The sequence below is a fragment of the Perca fluviatilis genome, chromosome 18 (genome assembly GCF_010015445.1).
Source record: "Perca fluviatilis chromosome 18, GENO_Pfluv_1.0, whole genome shotgun sequence".
Lineage (NCBI taxonomy): Eukaryota > Metazoa > Chordata > Actinopteri > Perciformes > Percidae > Perca > Perca fluviatilis.
The window spans coordinates 17,505,118-17,523,924 of NC_053129.1; the positions used below are offsets into that span (position 1 = coordinate 17,505,118).

The 18,807-nt window shown below is 40.8% G+C and overlaps 1 protein-coding gene and 1 long non-coding RNA gene across 2 annotated transcripts; one reads left to right on the forward strand and one right to left on the reverse strand.

The window, feature by feature from the left end:
* Positions 1–1,836: 1,836 nt before the first annotated feature.
* Positions 1,837–10,466, forward strand: aldh8a1 (aldehyde dehydrogenase 8 family, member A1). Its single transcript, XM_039781170.1, has 7 exons — positions 1,837–2,071; positions 3,314–3,461; positions 5,660–5,815; positions 5,896–6,045; positions 7,715–7,971; positions 9,229–9,390; positions 9,489–10,466. The coding sequence occupies exons 1-7, from the start codon at positions 1,925–1,927 to the stop codon at positions 9,939–9,941; spliced, it is 1,473 nt and encodes a 490-aa protein (XP_039637104.1). The 5' UTR covers positions 1,837–1,924; the 3' UTR covers positions 9,942–10,466.
* A 3,187-nt stretch (positions 10,467–13,653) lies between these two features.
* Positions 13,654–15,893, reverse strand: LOC120546280. Its single transcript, XR_005636850.1, has 2 exons — positions 15,110–15,893; positions 13,654–13,987 (listed from the first exon to the last, which is right to left on the reverse strand). It is a non-coding gene; the product is annotated as an uncharacterized LOC120546280 (long non-coding RNA).
* Between the last annotated feature and the right edge of the window lie 2,914 nt (positions 15,894–18,807).

Consider the following 18,807-nt stretch of genomic DNA (forward strand, 5'->3'; position numbering starts at 1 on the left):
ACTCAAAAAAAACCTCCTCAAGAGTACTCTGCCTGTCTGCAAAAGCCCTACACTCCTCAATGAGTAATTGTGACTGCCTGGAGGGAGATCAGTACACCAATTAGAAGAAAAAAGTAGTGTTAAATACAGTAGGTGCATATAATGCCAGATGGTGTGTTTGAATTCATGGGGGTTTCTGGTTTGGGTTCTTAATTAGATCTTTGTTAGTGTGTTATTAATGCGATGATCTAGTTAGTCTCTTTAGTTCTTGTATGCATACACAGAAAAGTGTCTGCATCAAATTAGGCCAAAGGCTAGTTATGCAGAGAATGGACAGAAAAACTGAAATATAGTATGGTGGTTTGCATATCATGTTATCACACATTTTTGCATTACATGACTTGGCAGTTTTTGTGGCTGATGCACCAGCAATCTGTTGGCTGTGACTGTCTGTCCTCTCTGGACCTGCTTTTATTGTAAGTGATTCTATTATCTCTGTTAAAGTTGAAAAATACTACTGCTAATTGATAGTCATTCAATCTAATACGACTGAATATATGCTATGACTCCCTAAAGCTGCCACAGTTGCTGGCTGAATTGGCATTGCATCAGTCACACACACACACACACACACACACACATGGCAAAATGATGTAATGTGGCCAGGGCAAAGGTCTGAAAAAATCATGATAAACTATTGCCGACTCCAGAAACGAAGAACAGCAGTGGAATCGAATAAACGCTGACTGAAATACATATTTGCTTGCATTGCACTGCAAGTATACGTGATATCGATGATGTTCCATGCAAGTGATTGTTGCGGTCTCTTAATTCAACTCAAGCCTCGTGTAGAGGAATTTCCACCACACGGACAGACCGAGCGTAGGTCCGCAGGATAGCTTCAGTAACATGCAAGTTCTCCTGTCATCCACACAAAGATGCACACATGCATTTATACATACTTGAGGCAGGTTTCATCGGGCTAGCCAACTATTCATGTTACATAAATAGGTTTAAAAAAAGGTGCTTCAAGGTGACAAGGTGGTCACCTTGAAGCAAAGCCTAAAAGCCTTTCTGTCTACAGACCTCTGAGGGGCCCTAAAAGCATTGAGAATAATCGGAGCGGTTGTCAATGCTACAAGTCCAAGACTTTTTTTCTTCAAGAGTTGCGTTAGCATTTCTCCTTGTGCTCATAGGAATACAAAAATGAAGTGTGTCTAATTCAATGGTGAGAAAAAAGGGTTAATCTTTAACATTTAAATAGGACAAAGTCTTTAAGCACAGCCCGACGAGGTCACTGATCCTACAGGCCTGCTGCTCTTCTTTCTCCTCAAGGTCCATTGATCTGGCAGCTGTTCAGCAGGTTTAACCTGTTTCTATGTTTTTTTTTTCTGGGCACTTTCAGGACAATCAACTTCTATTTCCAAGGCCAAGAATGAACTTGGAGGCTCCACTTTTATTACAGCATAACCGAGAAGTACAAGTTTATACATGTTACACCTTATTGCGCTCAGTAGAAGTCCCAACAAAACTGACTGAATAGACCACTTTATTTATGGTGTGGATCTAAGCTGTCATACCTGTATCTTAAATGTGTTTTTGTGAATTTACAGTAGTGGTGCTGATTCTTCTCACATGTCTACCGCACTGAGCGGTATAATAGTTGTAACAATTAATACTTAATTTATACACTAGCTTTGGAGATCTATTTAATGAGCTCTTATCAGTACCTATGAGAACTTTATAACCAGTGCCTGGGAGAATAATTAGCCTACTGCTGCTGCACACCATAGTGCACTTTATTGTGAAATGTGACATGAGGCGGCTGTAAAGTAGGAGGAGCAGTACTAAGCCAACCATTTTGGATCCATGTGGTTAGACACATTACCTGCAGCAGTCATTCTCTCAGGCTGTTGTATTAGTTTGATATCATCGGTTTGCAACCATGCCGAACGCCTCAGAGCAGCGTCCATACCTGGTTCTGGAGAACTACATCGGAGGGAAGTTCATCCCTAGTCTGAACCACATCGACTCCTACGACCCGTCCATCGGGGAGGTCTACTGCAAAGTGCCTGACAGCGGCAAGGAGGAGGTGGGTCATCCTCAGACACACAGGAGAGGGCCTCATGCAATATTACTTTAGGATTGTTTGTTTTTGGTACTTTCTCTGCAGTAGCCTAATGTGTATTGAAAATAATACACTATTTTCCTTTTATGCAAAAGCCCTGCAATACATTTGAAATATGGTAAAGATTTTGTTAAGGTTTTCACAGATGTGTGGTCATTTCTGAATTACCACACGTTAAGAAATATATGTAGGGTTAGATGAGATCTATTGGTGGCTGTACTGTTCGTCTTTGGCTGTGCATTTGACCTTTATTTGGCATATGTTGTTCCTATTTTTGTGCATGACTCATGTTTCTGTCTTTGTGTTTTTTTTTTAGTTAATAATTTTCATGTTCTGTTCACTCTATAAGATAATTTTTAATCATACATTTCACATAGGTATACTTTATTGCAGGGCTTTGTGCAGGATTGCATTTTATTACACGCATGGATTTTTCAGCAAGATTTCATTTTGCACAAATTTCTTGCAGACGGCCCAGGACATGAAAAGGAAAGCGTTTTTACGTCACATATTCTTGTTGAATATCCAGGTTCTTCCAGGGAGCATGTGAAACAGTGTTTCAGAGATTATAGTCGGAGAGAAGCACCTTTGCTCCGTACAGAGTCAACAGTGAAGTAATTATTAAACATTCCCAAACTTTTCCCTGGTGGGATAATAAGGATTGACTAAACATGTCAATAAACCTTAATATTTTGAGCATAACAGTGGTGAGATTACAGTGGGTTATCATACCGGACTAATTGTTTTTTTTATTTTATAAAATCAAAGTTGTTAGCCATTATAAAAAGTTTAAATTTTTTTTACATAGAATCCCCCCAGTGTATACAATGTATTTGTGATCCCGCTGCACAGGTTGTGGCCTCGATGTTGACATGAAATGAGAGTTCAAGCAAAAAGGAGGTTCTAGTATTTCAGAAGAAAACTGAAAAAAAAAAAAAATCATCTTTGACCCCTCATATTTATCTTGGAACGACTTGGTTGGGGGTTCTGACCCCCATGTTGAGAATCACTAAAGTGTAGCATCACCTGGAAGTTACACAGCACAATATAAGTTAATAAGCTAATATGAGTTAAAGTAGGTTGATTTCCATAATGTCCAGTCTGATTTACCAGGCTGAACTGGTTTGATTGTATGCAAACTGAGCCTGCGGCTTGGACATTTGAACGGCCCAAGTCTAGTGCTAATTGGCACTTTACTGCCCGCAGGTGGAGGCAGCGGTGGCGGCAGCTAAAGAAGCCTTCCCTGACTGGTCCGCCCGCAGCCCAGAGCAGCGAGCACAGGTCCTCAACAAGCTGGCTGACCTGTTGGAAGCCCACCTAGAGGAGTTGGCCCAAGCTGAGTCCAGAGACCAAGGTGTCATATAGTGTTTTAACACACGTTGAGTCAGTCCGTAGAACTTTATTTTATTTATTTATTTATTTGATAGGGACAATGCTCATTGATCAACAGACAAATTACTTGCTGTAAACAAGCCAGAGTTAGCTACAAGTGCTAGTTTCCATCTGTTGTCCCTAGCCAGGTCTTAACAGGCACCCTAAAATACAAAAATCAATACAAATACACTGTAAATCTAATAAATACAGTAGCAATGTAATAAATACAGCAGAAATTTTAAAACAATATGAATATACCCTCAAACAGACAATATGTTGCTCACCTCATCTAATCCTCAACTTAATTACAGTATAAAATACAGTATAAATAAAGGAAAAAGAAAATAAAAAAAGCAAAATATGTTCATGGGCTTAAGTATTTGATGTATGATTACAATTGTAATTGTCCCTAATCCAAGATTTAAGATGTTTTTTAAAGGAGGAGAGACTATTACACTCCCTTAATTCATTGGGCAGACTATTCCAAAAAATTGTGGCTCTGACAGAAAAGGCTTGGACAGTGGGTCAAAAAGAACACGACTGCATGCTCACATACTTGTACAAACGTATTTAATATCCAATTTTTTGTAAACCCTTATATGCAGTTTATGTATAGCAGTAGTAACTGATGAATGATAAAAAGCTGCAAAACAACACTTTTTTTTCATTATCGATTGGGGGTGTCACGATTTTGATTTTAAATCGAAAATCGATCGAAATGACCTTTTGATTTAGACTACCAGAATCAAAAGCAGGATTGCCAATTCCCCCAGTATTTTCCCCCCTTTTTTCTACTTGTGCACATCCGAAGAAAAAAAAAAAAGCCAGACACAGCGTAGCTTACCGGCTGGTAGCATGTAGCTTACCAGTAGCCTGCAGCTTAACTTTTCCAGACAGCATGGCCACTGTCGGAGTCGGAGATGACGGAGAAACTACAGAACTGGAAAATCCTTCTGCTTCTCTGAATGGCCTAATGGTGGCAATTGCACTTCATAAACTCTGAGAAACACAAACTGTTGTTGCGAAGTACTCTTCTGCCATTGAATGGCTCTTATTGTGGCATTGCCATCCATGTTGACAACATTTTTTTAAATTGAAAGTCAGATTGAATTGTGACACCCCTATTATATAGATTTGCTAATTGTTTCGTTTTTTGCAAATTGGTTTGGTCACATCAGAAAATAGTACAAAAAAGTATCCAAATGTACCAGGGTGACTGTCCAAAACCCAAATTATTCGGTTTATAATAATGTAAAACAAAGAAAAGCAGCCTGAAAAAACAGGAAAAGTCTCACAATTGAGAAGCTGGCACCATAACATATTTGTCCTTAATTGACAAACCATTAATGTATTGTCAAAATCAGAACCCAAATCAGCTTTTTTGGCCAAGTAGTCTATGTGTGTACATAGGAATTTGATTCTGGTGTTTTGTTGCTCTCAGTGTAAATACACAGAAATAGACACAAGGGTAAAACAAGGCCAACAAAGCTGCCTGTAAGTAATTGACTACTATACAGATATAAAAAAATTGCTTCTTTTGTTTTTTATATAATCCTTTGCAATTCCTTGTTTATGTTCCTTGTACATGCCACATTACAAAAGTGCTGGACAGATTGAACAACATACTGATTATTTAGCTATTTTCTGGCTTGTACTAGTAGAAGAAATAAAAACAGGGCCTGTGAATTAGTTTATGAGATATGTTGTGTGCCAAGATGACATTTGGCCAGAGGGTGGCACTAGAGGAAAGCTCAAGCATTATACAAAACGAACAGAGATTGGGCTCTGGGGAGCATGAATCAATTCTTATAGAAGATGAAAAGACAAAAGGTCATCAAAAACACTAGGATTTATATTGTATTTTTATTTTTCTGTTTTATCTTGGTGGTTTATTTTTTAAATGCACATAACAACTAGGGCATATTTTAAATGGAAAGCTTCTCACCTAAATGAAAGACAAATACATTTTACAGTACATTAGTTAAACCATAGCCTACAATTACAAAAGCAATGTGTTTTATTTAGAGTAACCTAAACCTAAACCTAAAATGTTGAGGAGATAGAAATCATCATTAAACATTGGTTGATGAATGTCTAATATCAAACTCGTTTCAAGAAGCGAGTGTGGTATTATTCTCTGCTGTTCACCTCTTCTGTATCTTTGGTATAACAATACAGGTAAAACCGTAACATTTGCACGGACTGTGGACATTCCTCGATCGGCGTACAACTTCCGGTTCTTTGCGTCATCGTTGCTCCACCACACCACCGACTGCAGCCAGATGGACCACATGGGCTGCCTGAACTACACTATCCGCTGCCCTGTGGGAGTGGGTGAGAACTCAGGGTGTTTGCCATAAAATCGTTCTATTTGTGCTTTATGTTTTTATAAATGATGTTGTTGTTGTGTGTAGCTGGTCTGATCAGCCCCTGGAATCTCCCCCTGTACCTGCTGACATGGAAGATTGCACCTGCAATCGCTACAGGCAACACAGTGGTGGCAAAACCCAGCGAGATGACCTCCGTGACTGCCTGGATGATGTGCAAGTTGATGCAGCAGGCTGGTAGGACTACAGCACCCACAATGCAATAGCAATCCACTTACACGCACAGAAGTTAGCAGGATTCTCTCATGAATTATTGCACAGAAAGCATGCTTCTTCACAAAACTTTAAATTCTACACTATTTAGATGAGTAATACGATCTTCGTATTCACTCCTTAGTCACTTTCTTACCAACTGGCAAATAGTACATCATACAACAATCAAGTTATAGCTCACACAATCAGAATATGGTCTCAATTTAGGAAAAAAATTTGGTCTGCAAAAAGCCTCCTTAATTGCACTTTTATGTAAAACCACCTCTTTACCCGAGCCTAGTGAGATCTGTCTTATCGAGCATGGCATGGGGATGGAATTCTAGTTATTAAAGATTTATACCTCAATGGGGTGTTTACGTCATTTAATCAATCACTCTAATTTCTACAGTTTTTTACAGATTAGACATTTTGTACAGAAGGGTTACCATCCTTTCCCTGAGATACTCCCAGCAACATCACTAGATACTCCCTAGTCACAAGGGCGCCATCACAAGGATCTGTGAGATATTAGCCAATATAAATCCTCAGCCTAATATGGCTAGCCTTAGATCACTCTAGAAACAAGATCTTGGCACTCCTCTCCCTGGAGGTCTGTGGAATGCTCTTCCTCCTCAAACAGTAGATATGGCGTTTTCATTTTACCAAAGCTAAACTGGCCAAGATTTACCTCAGCATCGAACCCACTTGTGTTTGGGGCAAACACCACCTTAGAAACCTCCATCTCAGTTCAGATGGATCAGGAATATAATGTTTTATCTTAAAGGGGTGCTATGCAGTTTTGGCAATTTTGCTTTTTCCTCGCACTCGCAGGTTTCTATATAGAGTTCCCCCTACAGCTTCGGAATAGATATTTGGCAACACTGTGTAAAAACTCGCTCGGTCAGTCTGCCGTTTCCTCTTTCCGCTTTCCTAGCTTTCTGCTTCTTTTTCTAAACTCCTTCGCTACCTTGTTCTTATAGCTAGCCGGTTCCTGAATGGGTGTATGTGTGCAGTGCCTAAAGCAATTTGTTACATGGCGAGACCTGATATCACGCGATACTTCCTGATGCTGATGCCGGCGGCTCGCCGCCCAAAAGTTGCAAGGGTGGTTTTTCCACTCACAGGTGCTAGGGGGAAGCGAGATGACCACCATTCAACCCGAAAAAAGTCATATAACCATTCCAATGACTCTGAAGCTGTTCAGTTAAGGTAAATTTAGCTAAAAAAAAACTGCGTAGTTCCCCTTTAAGTTGGAGAAGATACAAATCCCCTTAATGGTTAATATGCATATGTTCAAGAGAGTCTGGATGACTTTTCTGATTTACTCTGATAATCTAACCAGTGTAACACACTGGAATACCTCTTAACATGAGTCTGAAATGGCCCAATTTGTATTAATTGTAGGATGTGAGTAATTCTATGTGTATCTTTGGTGAACTATGTTGAAGCTGTTCGTTTGTCTGCTTTTCTTCTTGATTCAAAGGTCTTGTACTTACTTACTTTTTCTAAATTATATTTTATCTGGAGGATCTGGGAGGGAGGGAGTGGGGGGATTTAATATGTAAAACTATTCTGTATGTTAAATCTGGAAATGTTAATAAACAAATACAAAAGAATATTAATAAGAAATCCATAAACCTGTCTATCGCTGCAGGTGTTCCTCCGGGAGTAGTCAACATCGTATTTGGCACTGGGCCGAGAGCAGGCGACGCCCTCGTCGGCCATCCTGACGTCCCATTGGTTTCCTTCACTGGTTCCACGGCAACTGCCCAGCGCATCACAGAGCGGAGCGCCCCTTATTGTAAGAAGCTGTCACTGGAGCTAGGTGGTAAAAACCCTGCCATCATTTTTGCTGATGCAAACCTGGACCAGTGCATCGAGACCACGGTCCGCTCCAGCTTCTCCAATCAGGTAAGAGAAGAGTGTTAGGGAGTGTTTTAAGACTTGATTTAAGGCTTTTGGTTACTTTTACTATTGCTGTCATTATTTGTTTACATCTTATTGTGAGGGGTATTACCCAGAACTGTGGATCAACTGTTTTGTGCTAATTTAATTGAAAATGTGTTAAGGAATAGGCTCCACTTAAGCACATCAACTCAGAGAGAAATATTTTGTCAAAAAAAAGCATAACTCAAGGTCTTGGACTTGTTCTGGTCTTCATCAGCAGGTGAAAGTTTTAGTTGTAGTTGTTAGTTGTAGTTTGCTCAGTCAGTTCAAAGATAGCAAAGGATCCTTAAGTTGAGATGTTTTTCTTTTGTTGAAATGTGTATCAACTAAAAAAGTTCAAGAAATAGTTTCACATTTGGAGACATACAGATTCCTGGAGTCTCTGCTGGTTGCCAGGCCAAGGAATCGTCAAGCACATAACCCCTGTAAAATAACGAGTTGTTGTTGTTTACACTTCAGATTTTGTACAGATTTAACAAACAATAATATGTAGCGTGTTAATTAGTGAGCTTTAAAGGTGCTGGTTGGCAGATAGTTACCGTCGGACCGAGCCTCGCTAGCTGTTTACCCCTATTTCCGGTCTTTATGCTAAGCTAAGCTACCGGGCTGCTGGCTGGAACTTAATTTTTAACGAACAGACATCAAAATAGTATTTACCTTCTCATATAACTCTCATTAAGAATGTGAATAACCTTATTTCACAAAATGTCAAAGGAGGGTCTTACTTGATTTTTCGTCTTGAGGAAGAGAGAGAATCCATGTGTCAAAAGAACACTTTTAATAAACTGAACTTCAGCTTTGCGCTTATGTTGCATATTTCTAAATTACTGTCACACACAAGTAAACACACAGCAAATTTGTGGTCACACATTGCACAAACGTACAAAGGGTTCAAAGGGGCCAAGCAGATCATAATTTCCCAGTGGATCCTTAGCAGGTTAACCTGGCCATGGTCTTTATCTGTTTCTTCAGAGCAGTTGTGAACTTCTGTTTTTGTAAGTGCTACATGAGTAGAGGTTAGTTTTATTCTTATTATTAATGTCAATGAAAACTGGTATAAAGAACTGTTACATGTGATGAGGATGCAGTGACATGGTGTGTCCACATGGGGGAGATCACATTCCATATTTTGTCACGTAGCAGATGCATGAAAACAATGTCCTGAACAATCAGTGCTTCCATCAGAATCCTCTATCTTCCCCTTCTTTCCTTCCCTCTCAGGGAGAGATCTGCTTGTGCACCAGCAGGATTTATGTAGAGAGGAGCATTTACTCTGAGTTCCTGGAAAGGTTTGTGGCTGCGGCTAAGAAGTGGAAGACAGGTGTGCCCTCTGACCCCAGCAATAACAACGGAGCGCTTATCAGCAAAGAGCACCTGGAGAAGGTGATTAAAAAACAAACTGTTGAATGCTGTGAAAAAACAATTTTCGATTGTTTTAAATAATCATACACTTGGTAATCCTTCTTTGTCTTGATCCCCAGGTTCGAAGCTTCGTTGCACTCGCCAAATCTGAAGGTGGCGTCGTCCACTGCGGTGAGGGAGTTGACCAGCTGGAACTCCCTGAGCGCAACACCAAGGGCTACTTTATGCCAGCCACCGTCATCTCAGGCATATCTGACAGCTCCAGCGTCATGCAGGAGGAGATCTTCGGCCCTGTCACCTGCGTCAGCCCATTCGACACGGAGGATGAGGCCATTTCCAAGGGCAACGGCGTGCGTTACGGTCTGGGGGCCACGGTGTGGTCCCGGGACGTTGGGAAGGTTCACCGGGTGGCCAGGCGGATACAGGCAGGTATGGTCTGGACCAACTGCTGGCTGGTGAGAGATCTGAACCTGCCCTTTGGAGGGATGAAGAATTCTGGCGTGGGGAGGGAGGGAGGGAAGGATTCCTACCACTTCTTCACTGAGGTGAAGACCATCACGATCAAACACTGAGGGAGGAGGGAAAGAAATGGATTGGAGAAACGTGGATACAGTTTTGTAGTTAATCTTGACATTCATCAGCCTCTGTCAGCAACTCTTAGGAATTTCAATGACACGTGTCTGCTCCCACCCTCTTGGATTACTGGAGCCCGTAATTATGTCACATTTATAAAATAGCCTACAAAGAGTGGAACAATACAGATGAATATACAAGCAGAAATGCAATAGAAATGTCAAGTGAAGAGGAAATATACAGTATCACAGTGCAAAACATGCATCTCTTTTTCATTAGTAGAATATTTTTGCAATATTGAAATGCATTGAGTAGTGCGTGTTCAGCAAGCAATTTTGACAAGAGGGCATGCAAACACTGGTAATTCAAATAGAAAAGTGGAAAGGTTAGTAAAAAAGTACAGCTAGTAGAGTATGTGCCTGAGGCTAACCAAATCCAAAAAGCAAATCATTGTCCACTGGTACTTCTTCAGCTGTTTTGTAACACAACTGTTGTTTAAATTAAAACACCTTATATAAATGCTACATGTAGGTCAGTGTGTTTTTATGGGCACTTTGAAACGTTATGTCATTGTTGTCTGTGGAATGCCGCAAATCTTCATTGTATCTCTGACACAATGTCAGCAAAAGATATATGTCAGATTCTGGGTCTGATACAAGTAGACAGGTCTGCTGACAGATTTGATTTTTATCAGCACACATACTTACATGTATCGTGGTGTTATACGTTACATCTGAACACCTGGTCAAAGTCTGCTCTGTTATAGAATGTTTTGCGTCATGCAAACCTTTGGTACTCAGACATAACTGTTTTACAATGAGTTGTTTGAGTTTTTTATGTCCGACCTGCTGACGCAAGAAAGCTGAATAAATGCCAAACTGTCCTGTGCAGAGAGGAATAGGAATGTCAGCAAGTCAGCTGAGTGAACTGGTTGACTGTCTGACTGAAGTTAGCATGCTAACATTTGCTAACTAGCACTAAACACAAAGTACAGCTGAGGCTGATGGTAATGTTAGTTTAGCAGGTATTTAGTCATAAAACGAAGTATCGGACAAATTCAAATTTTAACCTGAAGGTGGTGCTAGATGAAAAATCACCACAGTTATTAAAGTTCATCCTGAAGGGGACATGAATGTGTGTACCAAATTTAATGGCTATCTATAACATTTTGGGGATATTTCAGGCTGTACTAAAGTAATACTGAAATCATGTCAAATCTTGTCCACATATGATACAGTACAATCACATTTTAATGTTAATTTATAATTTTTTTCTTCAAAAAAAGGAAATCTCAACTTAAAATGACAAAGGTATGGCTCTTTAAATAGTAGCTAACTTAAGTGACTTGACAGCCAGTACATGCTATGTTCGAACAATCTTTTAAAGGTGCACTATGAGTTCCTGCATGGTTTCAGCGCAATTTCATTTTTGTCTCAAATCGTAGGCATCTCTCCTTGATCTGCTAGCTGCCTGCCCCCTGAATACACTGTGAAAAAGCCCGGTCTCGGGAGACAACACAGGGGTCGTAAACATCAAACAAACACTAGGGGCACAGGCTGTGCACCAAAATACAACAAACCACGTTCCAGCCAATCACCGACAAGATGGTTGGGAAGAGGGTGGGGGTTAGTAACAGTTAGTCAGTTAAGGCCGTTTTATGGTCCTGCGGAGGCTCCACGCAGAGCTTTCGCCGTAGCCTACATAAGTAGCCTGGTGTTTATACTTGTGCGTTGGTGTGTGCGTCGATCCGGCACATGTGTGTGTGGGGGGAGTGTGTGGTAGAGGGAGAAGTGAGAGAATGACGGCGATTAGCTTCGGAGCAAGTACTGACTCTAGAGTCATAGTGAGAGAAACACTATGACAAAGAGACGTGCGTCGCTTTGACGTGTGGTTAAATTATTCGAGAGGTGCACGTCAGGCTACTGCGTAGGGTCCGGCGTAGACGCTGAGGGGTACGCCGTCGATTCTACGCACAACCATAAAAAGGCCTTTAGTCATGACAGTTACCGAAACATGGGGGGAGGGGCGAGCTTGTTCTGTTTTGTTTGGTATTTACTTGGAACGTCAACAGAAGTGATGTCATACAGGAACTCATAGTGCACCTTTAAGTAATGATTAAAATCTGCCAACCACAACCGTCCTCAGCCGCTTGGTTCATCTTCCTCCTGATCAGATTTATCTTGCATTTTTCAGCACACTCTCCCTCCCCTCTTTGCCTCCTATTAAACATGTCTCCTCACGGGCGCCTGGATAGCTCAGTTGGTAGAGCAGGCACCCATTTGTAGAGGTTTACTCCTTGACGCAGCAGGCCCCCCCAGGTTCAATTCCAACCTGTGGCCCTTTGCTGCATGCCATTCCCCCTCTCTCTTCCCTTTCATGTCTTTGGCTGTCTTGTCAAAATAAAGGCCTAAAATGCCCCAAAAATTATCTTAAACATGTCTCCTCACCTTGCTAATCATCATGACTTAATGCAGTGTGAGATGAGACTGACGTGTGCACTGTATCATGCATGCATATGAGCATGTGTGTGTGTGTGTTGGCGTTGCACTCTGCTCCATCTGAGCCCCCCCCCCATGACAGTTTTAGGAAAAGATGGTACAGGAGGGACGCGCCCTATTCGTAATGTGAGTGTGTAAAATCACGTCTCCCAGTGTATGTGACATTTACCACAGAGGCAGTGTGTGTGTCCCACCCTCTGTGTTTTGGCTAGGGAATGGGCATTGTGCTGTGTCACGCTGCATGATTGCACACACACACACACACACACACACACACACACACACACAAACCCCTATGCCTTCCTAGAACATAGCGTGTGATGAAATGGATACCACCCACAAGTCAGGTTAGGAGGTCTAAGGCTACACACACACACACACACACACACACACACACACACACACACACACACACACACACACACACACACACACACACACACACACACACACACACACACACACACACGTCATAATCTTACAAACAGAATAGGAACAAAGTAAGTCAGCAATTATTTCATTTTCCTCCGTTTCCTCCCTTTTTTCTTTATTTATCTTTCATCTCACCCTCTTGTGAATGTTTCATTGAGAAGGAAAACGCTCATTGAAGCAGGTCTCGCCCCGCTGTACGTGACTTTGAGGACACCACTGTTGGCTTCAGCCAAACCAAGCATTTAACTTTCATCTCATCTTATCGGGCACGGGGAATAATGAAAATAGAGCATCCTTCCATATTATAGCCACAAGGAAACTGCAATATCTAGCCTGCCAGAATATATAAAGCATCTGTTTTCATGCCGGCTGCATGAAAACGGGATGTGATAGGCCTCCTGCAGACGGCCTTCTCATTGATATGTTGGCCTACAGTATTTGACAGCCACAACCAATACACAGCCATTTTCTCTCTTTTGTCCAAAACCCAATGCAATAAGTCTGTGAAATGTTATCTTTTTATGTTTTAATTATAAATGTACACACAGTAACATTTGATTTCCTGTTTGGAAAGGGGTATGTGAATGTGTGTATGAGAGAGATGCAGATAACAAGAGAAAAAGCAAAAGACAGAGAAAGGCTCACAGACGCGACCTGGAATCATTATGTTTCCTTGTGTCCCAGATTCCACAGCTTTGTTTACATGTATCACTTAAACTAACACAACCCTCTCCAGAATGACACCTGCGATCAGAGTTTAAATCACAGGCTTAATGCTTGCTCATTAAAAGGTCTTTTATTGGTCTTATGAGAAACAAAGTAGACTATGGAACAGTAGAGACAAAACCAGCAATATGTAGTTTCCATTCTTCCCATGTCTTTCCTTTATCCTGGCTGTGGCATTCTCCTTTTTTCTTCTCCTATTCTCTGTCTTTGAATGTCATGTGTCACACACAGTAGGCTTGCTTTTTTTCACAACCAGCCCCTCCTTCTCTCCCCACGCTTCCATCTCTCAAGGCCGTCTGTCACATTTGGGTTCAGGGAATTTTCCACAGCGGGCGGTCGGGGTTTTGTGGCAGATAAGCCCCGAGATGAAGCTGAGTCCTGAGAAAATGCTGTAGTTCAAGCAGGTTAAGCAAACTCAGTTGAGAAACCCCACGCGTATGAGGTTACTTGGCTACAGAAGGCTGAATGTCTGCAGCTACATGTCAATCTCAGGTGCATTGCATTTACCAGTCTGAAATGACAGCTAAAGCTGGAGCCACATGCAGTAGCCTACCTATTAAGGTACAATTTTAAAACAAACACAAGGCCATGACTGAGAAGATGAGTAGTGCTAAGTCAGATACTAACTATCCTTCCCTGCATTTCATATCATAAATAGCAATTATTTAAAATATTTGGATTGCATAACATTCTGACTTGTTTTGGCTATGAGCCAGCACCATCTGAAACCTACCTTTTTGTGACTTCTGCATTCTGTAAGTTACTCTGTGATTCGGTCACATAGCGTTTTCTATGCCAACCTTTAGGAAGTCAACAGTTATTCAGCAACGGGCGACTGTAAGTCAAGTATCTTCTTTTAGCACTATTTTTGGTCTCTAACTACTACTGAGGGAAATATCTGGCTCTTTAGCTGCTAAATGTTTAACTATGTTCACTAGCTTGTAGCTAATGACTGGAAATAACAGAATGAAAACAGCAAAGTTGCAGGCTTTTTAAACCAAAACAATGAGCTAAAAGATGCTAAAACGGTCCGTAGAGCAGAGGGGGACTGCAGAGTTGGATGCTAATTCCCAGTGGTTTCATTGTCACACTTGACATCTTTCGAAATACATATCGTTATTTAACTATCACCAACTGAAACTCACCTGTATCTGCTCACCCAATATGGTTGGAAATAAGCTACACTTCTTTTCTGCATATTGTCTTCAATTCCAGTTATTCGATTACCTAAAAAACTTGCCTTTTTGCTTTGCTTTGGTTATGACTTGATTTCCTTAAGTTAATAAGTTGTGTTACGCTAATGTGACATTTTGACGAACAGGCTGATATGATACTGAACAACATCATCCCACTGTAGTTGCCAAAATGTGGTGGCCTAGAGCTCTTCTTCTTGACAAATTGAGTAAATTATGTGTTTATCCTGATTATACATCAATTACAGCATTATACTTCACACCATCTGGACTGTATTTTTTTTTTTACCAGTAATGTAATAAAGAGTCCCATTTTACCTCCGGGAAGACATCTTCAATGTACTTATCCATTTTGTGTAAATGCATCGTGGGACACAGGATCTTTCCATTGAAACAGAGTTTTGCTAGTAGGTTATATCCACTGCTGTGATTAGTTCTGAAATGAGTCTGCTTTGTTATATGGACCAGGCTATTTTTCAGCATTCAATAACTACACTGGCACGTTTAAGGCAAGTTTGAAAAGGGCAGGATTTTGGGTCTTTTAACTTCCACGGTGCAAACAATTGAAGTGAGGCAGTCCTTTTCCTGTTGTGGTAGATGTTTCTCAGTCCTGCATGTTCCAAGTCAAATTACACCAGTGTGGACAAACAGAGTAAAGAGCAAAGGGATGATGATTTTGTTTGGTTCAAAATGGAGCACAGTGCAAACATGTGTCAGGAAGCCTCAGGCCTTGTTATTATGCCAACAATGTGTAAAGTTCTGGGTCTAGTGGCAGTTCTTGGATTGCATTAGAAATGCTGTCAATCAATCCTTGCACTCTGGAGAGCAGTGTGATACTGCAATAGGACAATGTTTTATTACAGAAAAGATGAGCAGTGAAATAGAAGGGAACTGAAAACCACAGGACAATTTTGTTGAAGAAATATGGCATATTTGGGCTTTTGTCTAATTATGGCTATAGAATACAACTACACTTTAAGGCATTATATTTCAACTCCCCAGGGAGCAATGATTCATGCCTGAATAGTTCCTCTATCTTGAGGTGGTTCCCTGCACATTATCTTTGGCCATTGGGAATTCTCCACACCCATTTAGGAAGAGCTAGTTAGTGTATCATTCTCTCAATAACATAATACAGGATCAGGTACAGGAATCTCTGATGAGATTAAACTGAGCTGTGATGTAGCTGGGGTTGGGTTGTCCTGGTGGTTAAGTAGAAAAATGTCTCTGAGCTCTAAGACGTTTGTTGTCTTGCTGTCATATCCACCTTTGTTGTCCTTTTGGTGCCTGACCAAACTAATGAACCACTAAAGAGAGGGATGACCTTCTCATAGTCCTTTGCACTAAGCACAGGCTGTTTGTTTGCAGTGCTGTTTGCTAATGTCTAATGCAGAGGACGTCACCATACTGAGGCCCTTTCTGTAAGAGAAGTTTGCATAGCATCGTGTAACTAACGCATGAGAGGACATGAAAGCTTGGGTCAACCCCAGCAGAGCAAACAATATAGAGAAACCAGGTCAGCATGGAAATAATAAATGGTTACTGATACAAAGTTCAGTCTGAAATACTAGAAGCTTCCAGAAAAGAGACACAAGAGTTTATGCAATCAGAAGACTCTTCTCCATTCACACGTGTCTATAATGCTTCTCCAACTGATCGCTCATGTTCAGATTTCCACATTTCTGCTAGAAGGTACAGTTATTACATTCACACTCTCACAGTCATATTAGCAGTTTTGTTTCAGTACAGCTGGAGAGATCGCTGTCAGCAGAATTTAACACTTTTCCTTCCATACAGCAAAATGATGGAGGGTCACGCAATATTTCGTCCAACTTGTCGTTAAATGGGCAAGTTACAGAGCGCTGGCGTACTGTCACCAAAACAACCATTACGTCCTGCGTTGATGACATATTTTGCTGTTACTGCACCAGGATGCATTTGCGTTTACACTACAAAAGATATGCGGTCAAATGCGTGTCAGACCACCTTTACAAGTGGTTTAAGTGATCGGATCACAATGCGTCTTGGTGGTTGTTTAATGGGTCCCATGACATGGTGCTCTTTGGATGCTTTTATATAGACCTGTGATAGTGGTCCCCTAATACTGTATCTAGTAAGTCTCTTTGCCGAAATTCAGCCTTGGTGCAGAATTACAGCCACTAGAGCCAGTCCCACAATGAGCTTTCCTTAGTCATTTCTGTGTCTGTAGCTATTGAGGAGGAGGGAAGGGGGCCTTGACCAACTGCCACTTTGCTCGTTTGAAAGCCATGATGCCTCTCTCTCATGGGTGGGCCAAATTCTCTGGGTGGGCAAAGTAGAGGAAGAGGAGGTAACCTTGCTCCTTATGACCTCATAAGGAGCAAGATTCCAGATCGGCCCATCTGAGCTTTCATTTTCTCAAAGACAGAGCAGGATACCCAGGACTCGGTTACACCTATCACCATTTCTAGCCACTTGGGGACCATAGGCAGGCTGGAGGAACGCATATTAATGTTAAAAAACCTCATAAAGTGAAATTCTTATGCCATGGGACCTTTAAACTTGTATTTAGCGCTGTCCACTTGTGATCTGGTTACCCAAGACTTTAAAACCAGGTGTAAACAGGGTCAGTGATTACCAACCAGCTGTTCTGTCCTGCTGATTTCTCTGTAGGGACCAATTTAACGTGACATTTTGAAGATAATAAATCCTTTTTAGAATTGTTCACATTGTCATACCAACATCACCATGTTTTGCCCAATGTTTGTTCATGTAAGATGCTCTCCAGGTAAAGTAAAGTGGCGCAAGGTAGGCAGCAGAGTAAAAGGGGTCAAGAGCGTTGTAGGCCAACGTGCCTGACGCTGCCTCTCTCTTGGTTACCTAACCGCTCTCATCTGACACTGGGGAAGAAAATACTGAACATGTTGACACATATGTAGGTAATTACTCATCTGAAGTGGAACAGTGTATGTGTGCTCATTGTGGGACGATCTGCTCTAGATAGCTCATATTTATTATTTGACATGATGACGAATGTCTTTCATCTTGTTATTCCAGGTGCATTTCATAGTTTTGTACTGTATGTCGATACATGTTGTGAGTAACCTGCTCTTTTGGATATAATAATGGTTTTGGTGTTTTTATAACATGGGCATGAATGGCTCACATGAGGTGGAGGAGGTGGCCCAACCAACCTGAATGCCTTTTGAAGCCTAATAGAATAGCCTCCACTGTTCATGGGTACTGTCTTTGTTAGTTTCAAAGGACTGTCTGAAAAATATAAAAGAGTATTATTTAGCCTCCTTTTAATTTTATCTGTATTCAGTATATCTTATCTGTTCATTTCAAATCTAGTTGGATCTGTTCTGCGCTAAGACCGTGGCCCCGGGTGACTGCTTGGCTTAGATTTTTGGAGCCTTAATTAAAGAGTTTGAAAGGAAGCAGACAATTGACCTTTCAGGTGAGTATATTTGGTTCAGGGATCTTTTCACTGGGAGTCACTTAATCTTTAAAGGTGAATAGATGAAAGATACAAAAGTTACCGAGTTAATAAAGATAATGCGAATTTTAAGTATTAAAGTACTAAGTATTAAGTACTTTATTTATAAAAGTAAGTATGCTTGTGTAGTCCTGTAATGTCATGACTGCTTTAAACAGTTCTGTCAGACAAGTGCAAATTAGGCTGCAATATTGAATCAAATCTTTTGGAATTGTTTTGGGACACACATGTTAGTTTTTTTTTTTTTTTTTTATTTCCCATTATAATGTAAGTGTTTACCAAGTCGAGATTTATGTATCAGTGAATTCAAATGTTTAACCACACAAACTAGTTTTTATATAGAAATGAGTTGTTTATATGGGCTGAAATATGTTTACACCCACTTACTGCCAGGTTAGGGTTAGTGTAGTCGTGTAGCTACAGTAAGTGACCCAACTGACAAAGCTAACATTAGCTTGCTAATACATGACCTGTTTAGAGTAAGTTACAATATGAAATATGTTAGAAGCATTTGACCCAACACTTGAAAAAAAGTCAA

Coding starts and splice junctions, on each gene's coding strand:
- aldh8a1 (XM_039781170.1), top strand. CDS start 1,925: ATGCCGAACGCCTCAGAGCAGCGTCCATACCTGGTTCTGGAGAACTAC. Junction 2,072..3,313: donor CTGACAGCGGCAAGGAGGAG/GTGGGTCATCCT, acceptor TACTGCCCGCAG/GTGGAGGCAGCGGTGGCGGC. Junction 6,046..7,714: donor CAAGTTGATGCAGCAGGCTG/GTAGGACTACAG, acceptor CTATCGCTGCAG/GTGTTCCTCCGGGAGTAGTC.